The sequence below is a fragment of the Canis lupus genome, chromosome 11 (assembly GCF_003254725.2).
Source record: "Canis lupus dingo isolate Sandy chromosome 11, ASM325472v2, whole genome shotgun sequence".
NCBI lineage: Eukaryota > Metazoa > Chordata > Mammalia > Carnivora > Canidae > Canis > Canis lupus.
In genome coordinates, this window is record NC_064253.1 from 20123126 (window position 1) to 20146491 (window position 23366).

At 41.2% G+C, this 23366-nt stretch overlaps 2 protein-coding genes across 3 annotated transcripts in view; one reads left to right on the top strand and one right to left on the bottom strand.

Annotated features, from left to right (window-relative positions):
* RAD50 (RAD50 double strand break repair protein) overlaps window positions 1–23366 on the top strand; it is a 230493-nt gene that overhangs the window by 107311 nt on the left and 99816 nt on the right. The gene's annotated exons all lie outside the window — the stretch shown is intronic.
* IL5 (interleukin 5) lies at window positions 19339–21929 on the bottom strand. The gene is made up of 4 exons (XM_025433195.3): window positions 21193–21929; window positions 20957–20989; window positions 19959–20087; window positions 19339–19840 (listed from the first exon to the last, which is right to left on the bottom strand). Exons 1-4 carry the CDS (start codon window positions 21334–21336, stop codon window positions 19742–19744), a joined length of 405 nt encoding a protein of 134 aa, XP_025288980.1. The 5' UTR covers window positions 21337–21929; the 3' UTR covers window positions 19339–19741.

Here is a 23366-nt window from a genome sequence, read left to right on the forward strand (position 1 = left end):
CAGAGACACAGGCAGAAGGAGAAGCAAGCTCCACACACCGGGAGCCCGACGTGGGATTTGATCCAGGGTCCCCAGGATCGCGCCCTGGGCCAAAGGCAGGCGCCAAACCGCTGTGCCACCCAGGGATCCCTGAAACACTGCTAATAAAAGTGCCCACCTGGCAGGGTTGGTGTGAAGACTGAATAGCATCGAGGCTATAAAATAACAGTATATCCCCAACTGACAGAGGATACTTCTGGGAGGATTTTGTCTTATGCCATAGATAGATAGATAATAGATATGTATTACATCATGCATGTAACAGTTTTGATGCTGAAAAGGGAGTGAGAGAGAACTGCAGCTCTGAGGCAGGACGCTGCAATCCTAAGTATGGTTGGGTACCTTCCCATCCCACTTACTTCCTAGGGCCGAGACAGCGCCCCATTTCAGTTCACAGATGGGGTCATGAGAGACTCAAATAGCTCATTGATGGTAGAGCCAGGATTCCTGACTCCTAGCCCAGGGCTCTGACAACGAAGAGCAGATATTTGGGACCAAGGCCAGAGGGAAACCAGAGAAATCGTCACCTGGGGGCTGGAAGTGGGAGAGTAGGTGGGGGCTGTTGATTGGGAAGCTGTTTTCAGAGCTGTAGCCCGCCGCGGTCTGTCCTCACCTGGTGGATGCGCGGCTGAGGGGATGAGTTTGGGAAGTCGTGATTTGCCGCTGAAGTCCAGCAGTCAGTTCTTAACACCTGTCAGCCACCAGAGGGCGGTGCTGGGGCATGTCAAAGAAATGCCAGAAAACTGCCTCAGCCGGGGGACAGTAATCAGAGCTTGGCTTCCTTCAGCCAGGCTGCGTTAGCTTTTGTGATATGTTGTAAGCACCTTAAACTCAAACAGCCACTGTGCGTAAAAAGGCATCGATGGCAGCCTTGCAGCCAGTTCCAGAAGCCCGCGCTAGGAGGAACCCTTGGGGAAATACCTGGAGCAGCCAGTAGAGGGGGGTGGAGAGCCGAGATCGTGGGTGAACAATTGGACTGAGGTCACAAAAGAGCCCCCAGAAATTGCTGTGTGTTAGAAATGAACTGGAGGGGCGCCTGGGTGGCTTAGTTGTTCAAGTGGCTGCCTTCGGCTCAGGTCCTGATCTCCGGATCTTGGGATCGAGCCCTGCATCGGGCTCTCTGCTCAGTGGGGGAGTTTGCTTCTCCCTCTGCCTCTGCCTCTGCTTGTGCTCTCTCGCCAGCCCTCTGTCAAATAATACATAATTCAAATCTAAAAGAAAGAAAAAGAAAGGCACTGAAATTGGGTGAGGAGGAAGGAGGAGCTGGTAAGATGGCACAAGAGGAATGCAAAATGGAGTAAAGAGGAAAATCCTCCACAGTGGGGTGGCCACAGGACTTCAGAGAACAGGAACACTAGTGTTTAGTTTGAGATTGCTTCTGCCACGGAGAGATTTGTGTAGCTGATCACCTTTACTGTGTGGCCAGGACTCCATTGAAAGGGCTGCGTTCTGGTGGTGCGCAGAACAGGAGCGACTCTGGTAGAATGTCAGGATGAACCCCACAGTGGAGCAGGGACCCAGCGGTGGTCATGCTAACACAAGTCCTTGGGGATGTGCAGCCACCTTGGCAAAGGCTTTGGACTCGCACGTGGGCAAAGAGGAGTTTGAACCTACTCATTCAGGTCTCAGGAGCCTGGGAGACCCTAGCTTACATGGGAGTCACACCAGAGGGTTCTAGGGCCATATCACGGAAGGTGTGGGCAAAGGAAGGAAGGAGCTCAGGTCCAGGGAGCCCCTACCACCTGCAGAGAGAACAGAATTCTAAGAGGTCCAAGGCTTTTCCTGCAGAATATGGAACCCTGGGTGTGGATCCTAAGAGAACAGAACGAGCTGAAGGGGTGAGAGGACATAGATCAGGTGTCCACTGCAAGCCCTGTAAGCCCTACATGAGGGCATCCTGCCTCCTCCAGCTCATCCCACACCACTGCATATCACACACAGACCCAAATTCAAGCCACCAACCCCAAAGCAATACCCTCCTAACTTATTTCCTTGATGAAATGTTAACACCTCATATCTTTCCACACAGAGGCAAGAGCTTTTTTTTTTTTTTTTTTTAAGATTTTATTTATTCATGAGAGACACACACAGAGAGAGGCAGAGGCATAGGCAGGGGGAGAAGCAGGTTCCCTGTGGGAAGCCCTATGCGGGATTTGATCCCAGGACCCCGGGATCGTGTCCTCAGCCAAAGGCAGATGCCCCGAGGCAAGAGTTCTCAAAAAATGGAAGTCAGATAATGACCCTCCTCTGCTTTAAACCCTCACTGACTTCCCATTACTAAAAGAAATGCAGAATCCTCTCTCCGGTGTGCATGGGCCATTCCGCCCCCCCCCCCCCGCCCCCACTCTCTAGGCTCATCTCCTGCCATGCAACTAATGTGTTCCAGCTATCTGTCTTCCTACTGTTCCTCAACCACACCACGTTCATTCCCACTTCGGGGCATCTTGCCCTTCTGTTGAGTTGTCTCTTTCCCTCAAACTCTCACATATTTGGCTTCTTTTTATCAGTTAGCTTTCAAATGTCACCTTCTCAGGTCTTCCGTGACATATAAGGTGGCTGTTGCTTCCCAGTACTCCCCACCCCCATCTCCCTCTATCACATCGGTCCCTAGTCCTCATCTCTATCTGAAATGGCCTTTGCTTATCCAGTGACTCCTCCGCTATGATGTAAGCACCTTGAGTGCAAGAGCTAGCTTGTCATGTTCACTACGAATCCTCAGTGCCTAGCACATAGAGGCGCTTAGTAAATAATTTTTGAAAGAATAAATGTTCAATCAACTCTGTTTGGTAGGTTTGATTATCCCTTCCAAAGTTAGTGTAATTTTCCCAAAGTATAGGCAGTAGAAGCAGAATTTGAGCTCAGGCAGCCTGACTTTTGCGTTCACGCCTTGACATTGGATTATTTTACCTCTACCGTTGTTCTTTCCTGGATAGCACTTACCATAATTTATAGTTGTTCTGCTTTTTGTAGTCTGACCCCTCTCATGGTGTCGTGCTGCTAGAATAGGACTGTGTCCTGCCCCCTGCAGTGATGCCAATGCTAAGAACAGTGCCTGGCACATTGTAGGTACTCGGTGTTTGCTGGGTGAAGGAATAAACACCAAGCAAACAGACATGTGAGAGATGAATATGGAGGAACATGAGTGCCAGTGGTGGTAGGCTTTCCCAGGCACTAGCAGGAGTCTGGTGCCCAGAGCCCAGCAGTGCCTGGGCAAAGGGATCTGCTAAGAAGTTGCCTCTTGCTGTTGCAGAAGGGATCTTGCAGAGCAGATAGTGGTTTTGCTTGCTCTTATAACAAGAGTAACCTGTTCCATGATTCTTCAAACTTGGGGCCATTCCCCAATGAAGGGTCTGGGTTTAGCCTTGTTCCTGACAATAGCCGAGAGTCTAGCCTGTCCACTGGGGCGATACCAGGCTTCTGGGTGGACCTGTGGAAACAACTTCTTTTCCACTCATTACATTATGTCAGCACCTTTTCAGCTTCTGAGAAACAGGAAGCACCATGATGTGTGGTAGGGCTTGAAAGGATGATAAGAGACATAATCACATTTCTTTGGTTTGGGCATGGAGGGCTGGGGTTCCTGTTTGCTCTGCCTCTAATACATCACCTTTTCCCTTTAGCCAGAATTCTGGAGGATGAGGACTGTGTGGAAAATATCTTTTATGGGGGGAAAAAAGAACAAGGGATGAGAGCTTTTAAAATTATTGTTATGAAATGTCATATATACAAAAAACTCTACATACACGTACAGTTTAAAACATAACCAAATATTAAAAATCCATGTGTCCACCACCCTATCCCTGAGAATCAGGTGACTCTTCTATGATATCCCACTCCCTCCCACCAGAGGTAGCCACACTATCTTGATTTTTGTGGTTAATAATTTTTTTTGCTATTCTTTATGGTTTTATCACATATGTAAATATTCTTAAATTATATCTGATTTTATTTTGCCTATTTTGACCTTTTTTAAAAAAGATTTTTTTTATTTTTTAAATTTTTAAATTTTTTTCTACTTTTTATTATTTATTTATTTATTTATTTATTTTTTAAAAAGATTTATTTGTTGTTTTAGAGACTGAGAGAAAGGAAGAGACAGTGGGAGGAGGGGCAGAGGGAGAGGGAGAGAGTCTCAAGCAGACTCTGCGCTGAGCATGGAGCCTGACATGGGGCTAGATCTCATGACCCTGAGGTTAGGACCTGAGCCAAAACCAAGATTCGGATGCTTAACCCACTGAGCCACCCAGGCATGCCTATTTTTTACCTTTTTATAAATGGAATCTTGTTGAATGTATTTAAGACTCGTTTTTACTGTTCAACAAAATGTTTTCATTTTGCTCAACAAAATGTTTTCAGACTCATCCGTGTTGACCCAAAGCTGTACATTCTCTCCTTTACTGCAACCCAGTGAGTGACTAAATGCATATTTATCTATTTTGTACTGATAGATATTTCATATTTTTCCAGTTTTAGCTATTAAAAACAGTGATGCTAAAGGATGTTCAGTAAATACTAAAGAAATCTGAATAAGACATAGACTTTAATTAATAGTAATGTATCAATATTGGTTTATTAATGTGACAAATGTACCATCCAATTTTGAGATGTTCATAGTAGGGGAAATTGGATGTAGAGTACAAGGGAACTCTCACTCTCTTCACAATTTTTTCTGTAAATCTAAAATTATTTTGTTTTATTTTATTTTAAAGATTTTATTTATTTATTCATGAGAGACACAGAGAGAGAGGCAGAGACATAGGCAGAGGGAGAAGCAGGATCCCCATGGGGAGCCTGTTGCGGAACTTGATCCCAGAACTCCAGGATCACACCTTGAGCCGAAGGCAGACACTCAACCACTGAGCCACTGAGGTGTCCCTAAAATTATTTTATTATTTTTTTCCTAAAGTTTTTTTAAAATAAAAAATCTTATGGGGCTCAGTCAGTAGAGCATCTGACTCTTGAGGTCACGAGTTTAAGCCCATGTTGAGTGTAGGGATTATTTAAAAATAAAATAAAATATTTTTTAAAGAAAACCCAATGCTGTTATGAACATACTTTCTTAAATCTCCTAATGTCCATGTGCAAGAATTTCTTTAGTATGTATATCAGATTGAAAATCTGGGTCAAGAGTACAAGTGTCTTCAATGCTTTTAGGCACTGCATTTCAAGAGTACCAATTTTTACTGTCCCACACACAATGTATAAGAATTCCTTTTACTTCACATTCTGGGCAAGACTTGTAATATCTTGACTTTTAAAATTTTTGCCAGTCTGGTGGGTGTGAGATGCTATCTTATTGTGGTTTAATTTTGCATTTCCCTAACTACTGACAAGGTTGAACATCTCTTTATGTTTATTAGCCATCTGTGCTTCCTGTTCTGAGAATATGCTTATTCATGTCATTTACCTTTTTTTTTTTTCTGGTGGGTTATTTATCTTTTTCTTATTGAAGACTTATCTTTTTCTTATTAAGAGGACTTTATTACTCATTCTGAAAACGAATCCTTTGTCATTTATACGTAACACAATTCTGTGTCCTAGCTTGTAACTTGTCTGTTCACTCAGTGAATTCGTTGAATGTTAAGTTTTCCTTAATGACTGTGCTTTGAGGGTTGTATTTATGAAATCCTTAATGACTTTTCCTTAATGACTGTGCTTTGAGGGTTGTATTTATGAAATCCTTCCATTCATTCTGGAGAGCTCTTTTTTGCTCCTTCAGATCCATATCTTTGGCCTTCTCTCTCTGTCCTGGAGTCAGACTTGTCTGCCCTACATTAATGACTTCTTTACTCCTGGGACCCCTGTTGGGTTTGACCACGAGGAGGTTTCTCATAGGACAAACCAAGGGTAGGAGCTAAGTGAAGTCAAGGTATTTTTCTCCCAGCTCTCTTCTTGTGAGGCTGCTACAGGTTAGCTGTGTCCCTTGATTGAAGATCCTAGCTCCTACTGGTGGCCCTTTTCCCACAGGCATCTTCTCTGTACCTTGGAGTTTCACCAACTATCCCTCTCCTGTTACAGCTCCTGTTATTAGTGCCAGAGGATGACATTTGCCTTCCTGGTTTCCTTACAGCTTGTTATTTATGATGACGCCATTATTAAATAAAATTTCCTCGAATTACCCAGTTTCCTGGAAACATTCCAGCTGTCTCCAGCTGGATATGCTCACTTCAGGGTCATATTTTCTTATTTATTTATAAAGTAGTCTCCATGCCTAATGTAGGGTTTGAACTCATGACCTCAAGACCAAGAGTCGCACACTCTACCAACTGTGCCAGCCAGGTGCCGCCCTCCTCCTCCTTCTCTTCCTTCTCCTTTTTCTTCTGAAGATTCATTTATTTATTAGAGAGAGAGAGAGAGAGAGAACAAGGGGAGGGGCAGAAGAAGAGGGAAAGAGAGAGACAGAGAAGCAGACTCCTCACTAACTGTGGAGCTCAACGTGGGGCTTCATCTCGTAATCCTGAGATCATGACCTGAGCCAAAATCAGGAGCTGGATGCCCAGCTCACTGAGGCACCCAGGCGTCCCACCCACCTCTTTAAAAAAAAGTTAGTTAGGGGCACCTGGGTGGCTTAGTTAAGCATCTGCCTCCTGCTCAGGTCGTGATCCCTGGGTCTTGAGATTGAGTTCCACATCTCCCTCTTCCCTCTGCTTGTGCTCTCTCTCTTTCTCTCTCTCTCAACTAAATAAAGTCTTTTTAAAATTTGTTATTTATTAGTCTCTCTCTCTCTCTCTCTCTCTCTCTTCCTCTCTCTCTCTCTCCTCTGCTATTTCTTGCCCCTGGCACTACTGACACTTTATACAAGATAATTCCTTGCTGTGGGGGCTCTCCTGTGCAATGTGGGATCCCTAGCCTCTCCACATGAGATCATGCAGTAGCCCCTTTCTTCTCTCCAAAGGTGATGACCAAAAGTTGCCAAATATTCTCCTAGGGGAGAAAATTGCTCTGTGTGAAGAACCACTACTCTACCTTATGGTAAGATCATGCTGATCTAATTATTAAGTATTCTTGATATTTAAATATTCTTGATATTTCTTGGGGCAAGATCTCCCACTTTGATTTCCTTCTTTAGGATTGTGTTGGTTATTCTTGGACTCTCATCCTTCCGTGTACATTTTAGAATCAGCTTTGTAAGTACCATGATAAAAATTGTTGGGGTTTTGATAGGATTTGCATTTAATTTATAGGTAAGGTTCCAAATTATGGTATTGAGTTTTTGTATTCATGATCATGGTAGGTCTTTGTGTTTGTTAAGATCCTTTAAAAATTATTGTTATTATTATTATTTTAAATTGTATTTATTTATTCATGACACAGAGAGAGAGAGAGAGAGAGAGAGAGAGAGGGGCAGAGACACAGGCAAAGGGAGAAGCAGGCTCCATGCAGGAAGCCCAATGTGGGACTCGATCCTGGGTCTCCAGGATCACGCCCTGGGCCAAAGGCAGCGCTAAACTGCTGAGCTACTCAGGCTGCCCTAAAAATTATTTTAATAAAGCTTTAAATCAACTTTCAATAAAGTTTTTCATATTTTATTAGATTTATTCTTTGGCACCTTTTATTTTTGTGTTATAATCTTTAAGATTATATTTCTATTTGTTAGTGATGTGTAACAATGTAATTGATTCTATATATTGATCGAGCAATTTGCTAAACTCTTATTACTTTTTTTAATTTTTATTTATTTATGATAGTCACAGAGAGAGAAAGAGAGAGAGGCAGAGACATAGGCAGAGGGAGAAGCAGGCTCCATGCACCGGGAGCCTGATGTGGGATTCGATCCCGGGTCTCCAGGATCGCGCCCTGGGCCAAAGGCAGGCGCCAAACCGCTGCACCACCCAGGGATCCCAAGTCTTATTACTTATAATCCTTTACTACCTCTACATTCTTTGACGTTTTGTTTTTGTCATTTTTGCATCATCTGCAAAATTATATATATATATATATATATAATTTATATATATATATGCAGGTATTTGTGTTTGTACATGAATTTTGTTTCTTCTGTTACAATCCTCATATTTATTAGTACTATTTATAATCTTGTTGCAAAGCCCAGTATCTGCAGTCACAGTTTTTAAAAGAAATGGATTTAACATTATCCAGCGCCCCCAGTAGCCCATATAAAGTTTTTGTGCAAATTGGAAAAAGAAACTTATTCCTCAGTACCCTTTACTTCTGTCTGCTAGGAAATATCATGATACATATTCAAATCCACAATGTCTATGATGTAAATGGTGCTCCCTGGGATTGTACAGTGCATGTAAGTGGTCCTGTACATTCATTCATTGTTCCTGCTTTTATTTATTTACTTATTTACTTATATATTGAAGGGGGAGGTGTAGAAGGAGAGAGAGAGAGAGAGAGAATCTCAAGAAAGCTCCAAGCGCAATTCAGGGCTTGATCCCACAATCCTGAGATCATGATCTAAACCAAAATCAAGAGTTGGACATTTAGCCGAATGAGCCACCCAGCACCCCTGCATTGTTACTGCTTTTGAAGGGATATTTCTAACATATCACCATTGAGTACAATATTTGCTGCAAACTTACCAGATTAAGGTAGTTCCCTTTTATTTTAACTTTGTGAAAGTAGTTACAATAAGTGGATGTTAAATTTCAGTAATGTTTTTTGTGCATTGATATGTGATTTATCTCTTTAATTATTTAACATGGTAAATTGCATTAATAGATTTTCTAATTTTGAATCTTGAATTCTTAGAATAAGTTCAACTTAGTTATTATGTAATATCTTTTTACACGTGCTGGATTTGGATTGATAACATTTTCTTTACAATTTTCGTGTGCATGTTCATGAATGAGTATAGGATCATAATTTTCTTTTTTTAATGACATTCCCCTCTGATTTCACCTCAAAATAAACTGGGAAATATTGTGTTTCGTTTGTTATACGTGAGTTTTGAAACCCACGTGACTTGAAAGTTGGGGAAGACTTGCCAATAAAACTGTCTAGCCTATGTGTATTCTTTGTGGGAATACTTTAAATGATTAATTCAATTATTCTAATGGTAATACAACTCTTGCATCCATTTTTGGAATTTATATTTGTATTGGGCACATATTTGTGCGCCTTCTCAGATTTCCTCCACCTTCTCTTACTCTCTCTTGGTCAGCACTCCCCTCACACCAAGTTACCCCTACGCTTCTAGGCATAGGTGAAATGCCACACTATATGAAATTAAGGCTGGCATCAAAGTGGCTGCCACCAACCCAATAATGCAATAGAGGAGAATTTGAGCAATGGAATGTCGCAGACAAAAGGGAGCCTGGCATATGAATTCCTTTCTCCTTAGCCCTTTCTCTGTGCTCTTCTGCCTTCTTCTTTTAGCACTCCTGCAGAAATTCCCTGGGACAAACATACCTGCAGAGAGATATGCTATGCTTGCTCACATCTTGGTGTGAAGTTGTGGCCAGTTCACTAATATATCACACCACACTGCTGCACAACTTTCTTGCCTCACTTCCCTTTTTCATTTAACCTAACTAAACTAGGCTTATAATCCTGAATTAAGTGTCAGTACTTAATATTTGCCTCAGGCTCTGATTTCTAAGATTACCTGAGCTATGGACAATTGGCTTCAGATGTAACAGACCCTTGGAATGAAATTTTGAAGTTCAATTACTCACCTCTATAAAATAATAGGAACCTATTGCTGGTGCTAAGCAGATTGACAGTAATTTCTGGTATGCAGTGGCTTTGGAGTCTTTTAAGCTTTTGACTGGTTAATTTGGATGAAGGGTAAATGGAGAGCAAGGCAATGGAAGACGGAATGGATGAGATATATGGAAGCCATGTTAATTACAAGGATTGCAGAGCACAGTGACTTTTCTGACAGCCCTGGAGACCTTTAGAGAGCAATAGGCTCAGAGCAATTCCAATTTAAGGTATGTTCTGAATGCTAGCAGACTTCTATGGTAACTTTAAAAGAGACCTCTGGGGCACCTGGCTAGCCAGTCAGAATAACAGGCAACTCGATCTTAGGGGTCATGAGTTCGAGCCCCACGTTTGGTGCAGAGATTACATAAATAAAATTTTTTATTTTATTTATTTATTTATTTATTTAAAAGATTTTATTTATTTATTCATGAAAGACACAGAGAGAGAGAAAAAGAGAGAAAGGCACAGATACAGGCAGAGGGAGAAGCAGGCTCCATGCAGGGAGCCCGACGTGGGACTCGATCCTGGATCTCCAGGATCACGCCCTGGGCTGAAGGCGGCGCTAAACCACTGAGCCACCCGGGCTGCCCAATAAAATTTTTTAAAAATGAAGAAGAGACCCTTATCTCCTGAAGCCACAAGGCAGACTGCAGACTGGGTTGAAAATTAGGTTCAGGGTCTGATTATTTGCAGATTTTTGTAGAGCTTCAGAGGAGAATAGTTGTGCACCTTTGGCATTCTTCTATGGCAAAGTTGTGGCTCTTCTAGCAAGAGTATGGGATCATGAGACCTGAGATAGGAACATGTGAGTGAGAAAACCTGAGACTCTTGAAACCCCCAAATTCTTCTGAGTTCTCCTTAACTGGCAGAAGCAGCCCTTTCCCCTTGTCAAAGTGGACTAGCTCCTCCATGCTTGGAGACAGAAAAATCATTTCTCTTGACACAAGTGATGTCAAAAGATGACATTTGTTCTCCAACTAACCCTCCCTCAATACTCCCCACTGTTTGCAGGGTAATCAGAATTAGAGCTCAGAATAGTTTGTATCAACTAGGGCACAATCAGAAGAAAGAAGTTACACCAGTTATTTTAATAGAGAGAAGTGAATATAAATAATTGTTAAGCAGGTATTGGATAACTGAAGAGACAAAAAGGGAACAATAAGATTTTAGGAAGGTGGTGATTTGTGGAAAGCAGCTACTGCCCCTATGGCTGGAGATCAAAGGGAAAAGGTTAGAATGATTAAAACATACAACCTTAGGGCACGGAACTCATGGTCCTGAAACTCAAAATTCTGTAAAGAGGCACTACTCTGTGGCTGGTGGGGTTTCTGAGCTCAGAAAAGGGGCCTATGGGAATGAAATCCAGATCTCTAGGGAGAAGGTGATGCTGGTAGAGAGGTGCTGGGGTCTTGGGGGAGAAGGGTGAGGTACACTAACATTGTTCAAATGAATGTTGGTGAAACTGCAAACTTTAACCAATTGCTGCTGCTGGAATGAACCACTGCTGCCAGGGTAACACTAAGATTAGGATTAGGACAGAAATAGGAGGCAAAAACAAGGAATAGGAAGGAAACAGGAAGGAGCAAGTCTCCTCTTCCTCCAGCCTCCTAGTCTAGCACCCCCTACTGACAGATCCTAACAGAGAATCAGCTGGTAGAGGAGAAATTGGCTTTCAGGCTCCCAGTTCTAGCTGCATATAGAAGATGTGTTTGAAGCTGAGAGGCATTAGCTTTCCAGCTGACATTCAGGTGTGCGGGATCTCACATATATGTACTGTCAGAAACCAAGACCACATGGATTTTATTAGTCCAGAAGAATATGGAGTTGAGTAGATAGAATTGAATTCCTTGATAGGGAGGCTATTCACGATGATGCAGGATTTAATGTTTTGGCAAGAACACCCAGAGCTGATCCTAACAGTTTGCTGGAATGGCTCTTTGAAGCCTGACTTGGTGGTAGCCTACAGAATATGAAATGGAGGTGCCAGAACTTCCTTTCCATAATGTTGAAGAAGAGGGCAGATAGCTCAGGAAGCAGGAATACTAGATGGATATGTTGTACATGGTCTGAGTACCCGCTCTCTGACTCTGTTCTCTGGAGGGCACAGAGAACACTCCTCTCACTAACACAGCACAAGATGCACTAGGGAGGAGAAACAGGCATCATTACAAAGCTTAATAGTAGAAGTTCTCCATAAGCTGAGTTGAAGGTGGGGGACGCTGCCACTGACATGGGCTCCCTAATATCAGTGGGCAAGACGGAATCCCTAGAATGGCAGAGGCTAGGTTGGAAGCACTTAACCATCAGAAGCAAAGTGGTCATAATTACTGCAATGAGCAGGCAGGCTATATAAAGTCCTTTGACCCTTGATTTTATAATGGTGGCTAATACAATGAAGGATTTCAAGAGGCAAGAGAGATGGATAATCAATCAACATGCTATTGTATGCCATAGGTAGTTAGATACAATCAAGAGCTTACAGATTGAGGTGTGCAAGAGCCACCACAATGGAAAATCAGACTATTTATCCATTTCCCAGATGCCAGTACCCACTCATTAAATGGAAGGGACCCTACAATCCTACTTCATACAGTAAACTTTATTTCTTCAACCGTTTACCAATGAGACCTAGAGCCATTCATCAGAATAGCTATGTACTGGTAAAGGACATACTCAGACTTTTCTCTTTTTTAAAAGTATTTTATTTATTTATTTATTATTATTTATTTATTATTTATTTATTTATGAGAGAGAGTGCACACGTGCATGCATGATAGGGTGGGGAGGAGTGGAGGGACAGAGGGGGAGGGAGAGAATCTCCATCAGACTTCCACTGAGCACAGAGCCAGACGTAGATCCAGAGTGGGGCTCAGAAAACTGTATTCTTGGTTTGTTTTTTAGAGAGAGAGAGAGAGAGAGCACAAGCACAAGCAGGTGGCAGGGTGGGGGGAGTGGCAGAATGAGAGAGAGAATCTTAAGCTGGCTCTATGCCCAGTGCAGCACCCAACACGGGACTCGATCTCAAGACCCTGACATCATGACCTGAGCCAAAACCAAGTCACACACTTAACCAACTGAGCCACCCAGGTGCCCCAGGAAATACTCAGACTTTTCAAAGATTGGTACATACGAGGTGTGAGCTGACCCAGACACCTGGAAAACCTAAATGCCACCATGATATTCTGGTTAGAATGGAAATTGCTTAGGACAAATAACAAATGGAGCTTTGGCATGAATCTTTTTTACACCCTCTGATTATTTTTTTGGTTCTTTACCATATACATGGGATAAACATTCTTAACACCTGGGAGAGCCTTCATATTGGTTCTCTAACCCATGAAGTAGGGGACAAGTGGAAGGCCTTGAAACTATCCGGACCCTGTCAAGGTAGAAAATCAAAGACAAATACTGTATTCCTGGATGACTGCCACTATGAAAGACTTGAAATATATGGGGACAGGGGGATTTAAAGGTATATATTTCCATTGCATTTATCTTCTTTCCTCTGCAAAAACCAGAACCACACTTTCAACTCAGGCTGTGGCAGACTAGCTTGTACAAACTACCCTGGAGCTAAACAATTAGGAAAGATGGCCAAATGGTTTGAAAAATCTATTTAGAACAATCAGAGAACTAACGTGGCAATGAAGACTCGAGAGACTATAAAGGAGGTAAGCTTAGAAATGGTCCTGACATTTGACATAGCTTTTTGCTTTGAGGCACTTACCAATTAGTAAGCAGTGGAATAGAAGTGGAGGAGCTGAGCAGCCGAGAAGCCAAAAGAAACGCTATGGCTGAGGGACCATGGGTAAAGCAGAGTTTTAAGCCATTTCATGGATATGAAGGAATAAAAATTGGAGGTTGGAGCCCACGAAGTAGGAAGGGGTTTCTGTAAATCCTTCCAGGCTTTCCACCGGGACCCCTAAAGAGTCATACTTTAAGAACTAACAGAAATAGACCAGTCTTTTAAAACTAAAACCCAGCTTTCAATCACCTGCATCTCAGACTGGATTGAGATGACCTGTTCTTACCCTAATTGCTTGCTGGAAGTGAAGTATATCCTTTCTGGAGGAAGACACCATCATCTTGTGTAAGACAGTGACTGTTTAATTCCCTTTTGCATTATAGACCTTCCTTCTGAGATGGTTTTTCTCCCACAAGTACAATCTATCAAAATTTTTTAGTGAGAGCTTACTGGTAATACATTCTTTCAGTTTTTAATCCCTCCTAAAGTGATTTTGGCTGATTTTAAAATGGGCAAAAAACATGAACAGACATCTCTCTCTCTCTCTCTCTGTGTGTGTGTATATATCTTCTCTCTACATATCTTTTATATATATCTTCTCTTTATATTTACTATATGTATATAGTAAATAAGCATATGAAAAGATGCCCAATGTCACATATTATTGTGGAATTGTAAATAAAAATGAGACATCACTATGCACCTGTTTGGCCAAAATCCAAAACACTGACAACACCAAATGCTGGCAAGGATGTGAAGGAATAGGGACTCTCATTCACTGCTGATGGGAATGCAAAGTAGTTGCAGCCACTTTGGAAGACAGTTTGGCAGTTTCTAATAGAAACTAAACATATTCTTACCAAACAATCCAACAATCACTCTCTTTGGTATTTACACAAAAGAGTTGAAAATATATCCACACAAAAATCTGCACATAGATGTTTATGGCAACTCTACTTATAACTGCTGAAACCTGGAAACAACCAAGATATCCCTCAGTAAGTGAATGGAAAAATAAATTGTGGAACATACAGATGATGGGATATTATTCAGCATTAAAAAGAAATGAGCTATCAAACAATGAGAAGACCCAGAAGAACCTTTAATAGATATTACCAAGTGAAAGAAGCCAATCTGAAAGGGCTATACATTATATGATTCCAACGATAGGATATTTCGAAAAGGCAAAACTTTAGAAACAGTGAAAATATTAGTGGTTGCCAGGGATTAGAAAGGAGGGAAGGATGAAGAAACACAATGCAGAGGATTTTTAGGGAAGTTAAACTATTCTGTGTGATGCCATAGTGGCAGATATATGTTATTATACATTTGGCAAAGCCCATAGAAGGTACAACATCAAGAGTGAATCCTAATGTAAACTGTGGACTTTGAGTGATAATGATGTGTCAGCATGGGTTTGAATCTCAGCCCTATAACCTATTAGCTGTGTGACCTTGGCTGGTAATTTAAACTCTCTGAGCCTTTGATTTCATATCATAAAGAAGGAATACTACTGCCTCTCATTGGCTTGTGATGAGAATTAACTGAGATAGTGATATAAAGTGTCTAGTGAAGTCCTAACCCATTTAAGGAGATAAGTAAATGGTAGTTTACATTACTCCCCTTCCTCAGCATAACACTGCAACATTGTGAACATTTGTTGAGGATCTATTGTGTTAAATATTAGTGCTACTCTCCAGTATTTCTTTCTTAGAAAAAAATATTTATTTATTTATTTATTTATTTATTTATTTATTTATTTATTTGAAAGAAAGAGCACTCACCTGAGTAGGGGTATAGGCAAAGGGAGGGGGAGATAATCTTCAAGCAGATTCCCCGCTGAGTGCTGAGCAGGTAATGGGGCTCCATCTCAAAACCCTGAGATCATGACCTGAGCTGAAACAAAGAGTCAGAAACTTAACTGACTGAGCCATCCAGTCGCCCTTTCCACTGCCTCTGACTTTTCTTTTTCTTGGCACATGGGAGAACTGTATTTTCCTTGGCTCTTGAAGTTACTCTTGGCAGTGTGACTTGCACTAACCAATATGATGTGAAATACTTAAGAATTTATGTGTGATTCTTCATTGCTCTTGCTCTCTACCAAGGGAATTGCAAAGGCAGTTGTTGATATGGAGTCTCCATACCAACAAGATGGAAGTATCCTGGAACTGCTGAACCAACACACAGAAGACAATTGCTCTGGAAGGTTGCCCAGAGCCACACCCACAGAAGACTGTGTAATTTAGAAGCAAACTTTTGTTGTATACAGCCCCTGGGATTCAGGGATGATTTGTTACTGCAGCATCACCTAGACTATTCTGACTGCTATACATACAGAGATATATCAGATGGATCTGATAATGCTGTAATGTAAAAGCAAGAGCTCCGGCAAAGGAATGTTCAAAGTCACGCAGGGCACTGAGAAGGGGCAACTAATTCTGATGGTTGGCAGGGAATGAAAGAGGGGGCAGAAAGTTACACATTTTCTGCTTGGGAAAAGACAGATGTACTGAGGCAGCGTGGGCAGCGTGAGGCACACATGGCAGTGTGAACATTCTCAGAGGTATTCTGGAAAGAATAAGACTAGCATGCTCTACGGAAGGCTTTCCACGTGGAACATTTCTTCATAGAATGTGTGTCCTTCAACACAGTGGGGTTTTTTTTTTTTTTTTGGTTTTTTGTTTTTTGGGTTTTTTGTTTTGTTTTGTTTTACCAGTATTTATGTAGGAAAGATGTTATACTTATTCCCCCAAAGTGGATGCATTTTTGAGTAAAGTGGTGGTAGCGAGCTCAACAGAGAAAGTCTTTACTTTCTTTCCATATTAAGGTTCACAAAAGGTCATTGGAAAGGCTCTGACAGTCAACCAAGGAGACATGTAGTGTATTATATAAACAAAGCAGCCATATTAATGGTTTGATGGTCAGGAAGTAGTGTTTTAAATATTTTGCCACAGTTCATTAAATAATGAAATACAAAAAATAAATTTAAAAATATTTTGCAACCTAATATGTTAACATGTTGCTTATATTCAGGCATTTTACTGCTTTGTGTTTTGGAAAGTTGGTTGATTTTGGATTGAGATGTAATGCAGTAAAAGTTTTTCCACTTAAAATAATGGGAACGAGGCTCCTAGTTAGTGTTTTCTTATAAACAATGTTAAGTGAGAGATGCCTGCATTTCTCTATGGCAGGGTTTGGAGGAGGCAGAGGTATGCCCTGTGAAGGCGGCTAGACCTGAGACAGTGAGCCTGACTGATATGCACAGAGATGTCTCAAGTGGATCAGAGGTTTTTGTGCCTTGGGACATGTGGACATGAGTGTACTTTACCCACAGCCCTGACTCGACAAGGCGTGAGGAGAGCCTGAAACAGAGAGTAGTGCTGACTCAGTCTAGCTGAGAGATCACAGCCTCCACTGGAGGAGTGGGGACACAGAGGTGGAATAGGAGTGACATGTCAGAGGCTGAATGGTGGATGGAGGGCACAGTGGGTTAAATTTAGTGAGGGGGTCATCCAGAAAGGTGATGGTGAAATAGTTGTGGTTACATTAGCCAAAATAAGGGACCTCAGAGGAAGAGGGGAAAGAAAGACACAGAGGAGAAGCAGTGGCAGGTTTCAGGGGATGAGGATGGCTGACAAAAGCTGACTTTGGTTTTGGACATATTATGTCAAGGTGTCCTCTGGGAAGGTCCTCAGTGTCCCTCCAAAACTCAGCCTATTAGCTCACACTAGCTCCTCTCACTGGACAGTAAGAGTGATATTACTAAGATAGAGTGAAGGGATGCTTCATTGTTGGGATAAGCTTTTGAGAGGAAAAGCAAGGCTCTGGAAAATAGTCTTACAACCTGGAGGCTGCCGATTCCTTCTCTCCCTGGGTGCTCTGGGTTCTGGAGCCCCACAGTCATCAGGCCTGAGCTAGGGGCCAGTTGATGTGACTTGCTAGGGGCCATCAGGATGGCTTTGCTTCTGAAATAAAAGGAAAGTAAAATCAGCTTGAGGAGCATAGTTTCTGCCTTAAAAACCATTGGTACATCTAAGAAGTCCCATTTGGGTTGATTGCATACAGTGGTGATTCCTTTTAGTTTCTCTGAGCTCTGGTAGGTTGGTAAGCGTTCACAAGTGGGATTTCAGATAGGCTCTTCTAGCCTTAAACCCACCTGCACTGTACTGGACCTTCATAGGTCCAGAGAGAGAATGTACGTCTGTAAGGGAAGGGAATGTTATCTGTTCCATTCACTGGTGGATCCTAGTCCCTAGAACAGTCCTAGACCAGATGGGAGTTCGGTAAATATTTGCTGAATTGAATTAAATTGATATTCAGTCTCTTCACAAATCAAGTTTCCTGTTTCCTGACAGTGTTTAGAACAGTCAGCATGGGGCTGTGCTGACCCATCTTCCTTTTCATCAGCTTGGCTCTGACTCTCGAGGCCTGGTAGATACACAGTTGGGGGTGGGGTCTGGGCCACAGCAGAGCATTAACCACTATGCCTGGGTTTGTGTTGGAAGGAAAACGTGTCTTCTTACACAGAGGGACTTGCATTCTCCAACCCGAGACTCTATGCCTGCCTGCTCTGTCCCCTCTCCTATGCCCAGAAACAGTGATTGTTTCCCAGAAACAGCCAAGTGTAACCCACACAATCCATGCAGATAATTCCCCTGGGTAATGGCACCCATTGGTAAGGAGTGCCAGCCTATGCTTGCAACTGTATCCCAGCACACAGTGTAGACCCTGTGACCAGTAAATGAATGAAGGAGTCAATAGCATAGTTGAATATTTTTCTTGGATCTCTCCTTTAGTTCTATTTTGGTATTAAGATACATTTTAAAGAACACATATTCTGGATCCTTGAGAAATTTCCTCAAACAGAAGAACCTTCAGTTACGGTACTGATCGTCATAAGCAGCCAGAGTGCTGCTGCTCTACCCCCTGGGAATACAGGATGATGGGACCCTTTAGAAACCAGTCTTATTATTATTATTTTTATTCATAAGAGACACACAGAGAGAGGCAGAGACATAGGCAGAGGGAGAAGCAGGCTCCAAGTAGGAAGCCTGATGTGGGACTCGATCCCCAGGACTCTGGGATCATGGCCTGAACCAAAGGCAGGTACTCAACCACTGAGCCACCAGAACCTAGTCTCTCTGCACCTTTTGTTACTTTAGGTGAGATGAGGAAGTACTGTCCCAGGCCGCGGTGCTCTGGGCCCCACCAAGAGGGTTTCTGCCTCCTTCCCTGAACTGGCAATAGGATTGACCTGCCAGATTCTTCTCACTGGCTAGGAAGAGACCTAGTTACAGATTTTTACATATTCTCCTCCTAGGAAAATCCTTGAAAGTCATTTTAATTCTATGGGCAGCCCTGGAAAGTTCATTCATTCATTCATTCATTCTTTCATCACTTACCATTTAACCCACGCCCTCCCCGGTTCAGGTATACTGTGGTGAGGAAACCATGCTCAGTCCATGCCCATGTTCCTATACCCACATGCCCACTAGGGCCTGCTGGGTCACTTCCACCTGCAGTATGCCTAGCAACTCTGTGGCTTCCATTACCAGGAAGACGGGAATGTTCAGCCAGCACAGATGCAGGCTCTCCCTCCAAACCCAGCATGTTTTCACACAGACTGTGCTCACTTCAAGAGTAGGATGGGGCATCTGGGTAGTTCAGTTGGTTAAGTGTCTGACTCTTGGTTTCAACTCGGGTCCCGATCTCATGGGTCATTGAGATCGAGGCCTGTGTCTGGGTCTTGAGGTAGAGCCCTGTGTCAGGCTCCTTGCTAAGGGAGAGTCTGCTTGGATATTCTCTTCCTTTGCCCCCTACCCCATGCTCTCTCTCAAATAAATAAGTAAATCTTGAAGAAAAAAAAAAAAAGGAGTAGCATAGAGGCTAGCAACGAACTGAATCAGAGCCGTTTATTTTTGTTTTATTGGAACATAGCCTAATCTGATATAAATATTAATTTATCAAATTCTTAAGCATTTCATAAATAAATATTAAGTTAACAGACATTTTATAGAACGCTGTGTTAAATAAGATTAAAATACATATTTATTTTGCCTGCAGCAAACTGGAGGAAAATACTTCAATGATGTGATACCTGAAATATATCTCAAATATATTTCATCTGTGTGAAGTGATAAAGTAGTAGGATGCCTGAAATATTTACTTTGTCTCTGAAGCTTAGTTATACTGGCCATTAAGTCCCTACTGTTGGTTGGCCCTCATTCTCATCGCCAAAAAACCATTCTTCTCCAAAATCTTCCACTACAATAAGCCGGTTTGTTCTCAACTTTCCGGTGTCCACTCGGTGTTTATTACACCAAGAAATACTTGCAGGTAGTCTAGGAACTTTGTCACTCTCCATCTTTCTCCTGCACACCTTTTCTGTTAAAAGAACAGAGGAGATATTGTAGGAAACTGTCAATTCTTGTAAAAAAAAAAAAAAAAAACAGGCAGAGTCAGACAAATATACTTAAGTTTTTGCCAAATGTCTTTAACTTACTTTTTGGCGCTCTATGTGTTCTTTTATTAAAGACAAGTTTTGGAATAGTTTATCCACAGCCTCCCCGTGGGCAGTTTGGTTCTTCAATGTGTCTATACCCTGAAAAACTTCTTTAATGCACAGTTGGTGCTAAATGAGGAAGATTTTAAAAAATATAATTCATCAAAACAAGGCATAAAAATTTGGTCCAAAAAGTTAGACTTTGTTTTGTGGGGTTTACACAAGTTCCCTTCTCCCAAGAGGTTTTTACTTGTGTCTTTTCCAGGTGGGAAACCACCTTATACTAAGCTATAATTACCATAAGTAAATGATGTTTATATAATTACTGAGAAGTGTTACAAATGATATAAATGAAATGATTAATGAAAAATAAATGCTTACGAGGTATAATACAACTGCCTTACTGATTTACCTCACCTCAGAATTTCCTCGTATAGTTCTAGCTGGTAATTTTATTCTATTTAGACTAATGATATCACATTTTTAACATTTTAATATGACCATGACATACTCCAGATGTATATGATTCCATTAGAGTTAAAAATCATTTAAATATGTGGAAGTGACTATTAATATAGGACTTCACTGTATATTTTCATGTCTACTGACCATAATTCTAAAAATATAACCCCAAGTTGCTAGTACTTTCAGAAAAACGTTGAAGTGAGGAAAGCCAACGACAGAGGTGAATGGAGCCTAGGAAGTATCTCTGACCCAATATGGAATTCTTTTGGAAAGAATGCCTGACACGAGGCTCTTTGAGATGGAGAACTGACAACATCAAAAAAGGGCCTGATCCACTTGCTTAATGGATTCTACTTAATATTGTAGAGCCATTCCTAACACCATTCCTAATATTCATAAGCACATAATTTACATCCGCACACATAAAAACAAAATAGATAAAATTAAATCATCCCAATGTTAACTGATACTTTATAGCTTAAAATATGAAACTGATTCATGTAATCATTTTATCAAATCATAATTTAACTTACATTTTTATTTTCAGGAGTAGGAATCATCAGGTTCTGAAAAAGAAAGGAAACAACATTCATTTTTAATGTATTGTAAGGTTCATAACTTTTAATATAATTCTTCTGAGTAACATGGCTACCCATTATATATTATTAACACTCATTACTTCATTATTGATAATGGATCTTTAAAAACTAGCCACCACCACCAATTACCCATGCATTTTAAAGACTGTAGGAATCAAAAAGAAAATTACCCCATCGCCTATCAGCCAAGTTCGATGAGTGGAGAGCAGTGTCAAGGTCTCTGCCACCAGTCTATTCATGGGATTTTCTACAGCAAAGGCAGAAACATAGGCAGCCCCAAGAGCTAGCAAACTCAAATTCAGAAGCATTCTCATAGCTCTGAAATGTTCAGTGTTTGCCTTGGGCAAAGAAAGTGCATAGTACAAGATTGCATCCTCAACCAATTTATTCTCTATCTTTGAGGAAATGAATAATTTCTAACAATCAGATAGAGAATGCCCAATAATGGCGTATCGTAATATGAATTGTTTCCAATGCCTTGTATCTTAAAAAATAATTTTGCCTTTATCTTTTAATAATAATAAAAATCCCTATTTTCCCCCCTTTAAAAACATTTTCTATTACAAAGAAAATCTTTGGGTTGATACATCATTACCTCACATTTGCATTTCTTAAAATCAGAAGACTGAATTTCCTCTTAAAAAATGTGTGTAAAAAGGAGAAGTATGATGCATTAAATTTTATACCAGAATGTATAAATATTGGGAATATCTTTTTTTCAGGTTGACTAACTTCTATCACTGTTGTTGCTAGACTGATCTTTCTTAAGAGGAATGTAAAATACAGGTGGAAAGATGGTGATTAGAGATCATCAAAACTTAGCAGGGCCAAGTTCACCAGAGACTAGGTTAGGACCCTTCCTGTTGCCAGTGACCCCAAATCTAATCCAGACTGAAGTCAAACAGGGAATTGTTAGATCATACAACCAAATGGTCCAGGAGAGAGGCTCCTTGGTGATTCTTCCTCGGCTCCCTTGTCAGGCAGCTCTCCCACTATGGTCCCAAGATGATGTCAGATCTCCTGGATCTGTATGTATCCTGTTTCTGAGCAGCAGGAGAAGGCAAATTGTACTATTCTGATTGCTCAATCAAAAGTCCTGGAATTCGGGGATCCCTGGGTGGCTCAGCGGTTTAGCGCCTGCCTTTGGCCCAGGGCGCGATCCTGGAGTCCCGGGATCAAGTCCCACGTCGGGCTCCTGGCATGGAGCCTGCTTCTCCCTCCTCCTGTCTCTCTCTCTGTCATAAGTAAGTAAATAAATAAATCTTTAAAAAAAAAAGTCCTGGAATTCCCCTTCCTTATGACAAAGGACCACATGTTCACCCTTGAACATGTTGCCAGGGGTGTGGGATATACGGATTGGTTCTCTCTGAGGCTGGAAATAGGCTTTACCCCACTCAAGTTGCTAGCTGACTGTGCAAATCAATGGAATACACAGGTGTAATACAACAAGGCGGTAAGGCTACAGTGAACTGCAGCATATGTGACCTGTCTAAAGGTGGCAGATGCTATTCAGCTTCCACTGATTGTTTCCATGTAACACCCTTGGACTTCTGTAGCTGAATCATCCCATTTTATAAAGAAGTCAGAAACCCCAATTATTATATATAACCTATTGATTTTTAAATGCTGGCAATTCATATTTTTAAAAACTTATAGTGTACCGTTGTGCAGCCTATGATTTACAGTACAAGGTCAAGTTGGAGGGCTAGTTACTGAAAAATGTCTTCTATTCAAAATAATATTTCTCCTAAAATATTTTGTTATGGTAAAATACACATAAAATTTAACTTCTTAATCACTTTAAGTGTATAGTTCAGTAGTGTTAAGTACACTTACAATGTTGTACAATCCATCTCCAGAACTCCTTTCATCTTGCAAAATTGAAACTCTACATCTGTTTAATGGATGTTGCCAGCCCCTGGCAACCATGCTTCTACTTTGTGTCTCTACAAATGTGACTCCTCTAGGCAACATATAAATGGAATCATATGGCATTTGTCTTTTGGTGACTGACTTATTTCACTTAAGATATCTTCAAGATTCATCCACATTGTAGCATTTGACAATTTCCTTCCTTTTTAGGGCAGAGCAATACTCCACTGTATGAATATACCACATTTTGTTTATTCATTTACCTGTCAATGGACATTTGGGTTGCTTCCATCTTTTGTCTACTGTGAACAATGCTACTATGAACATGGATGTCCAAAATTATGTTGCTTGTCATAATTTTTGAACTTTTGCTCTGTGAAACTGATCTCCAAACCTGACTTTAAACTCTCTTATAGCAAAGACTATAAAATAATATTTGAAAGAACTTTATTAATGTAAAACTGCATACAAA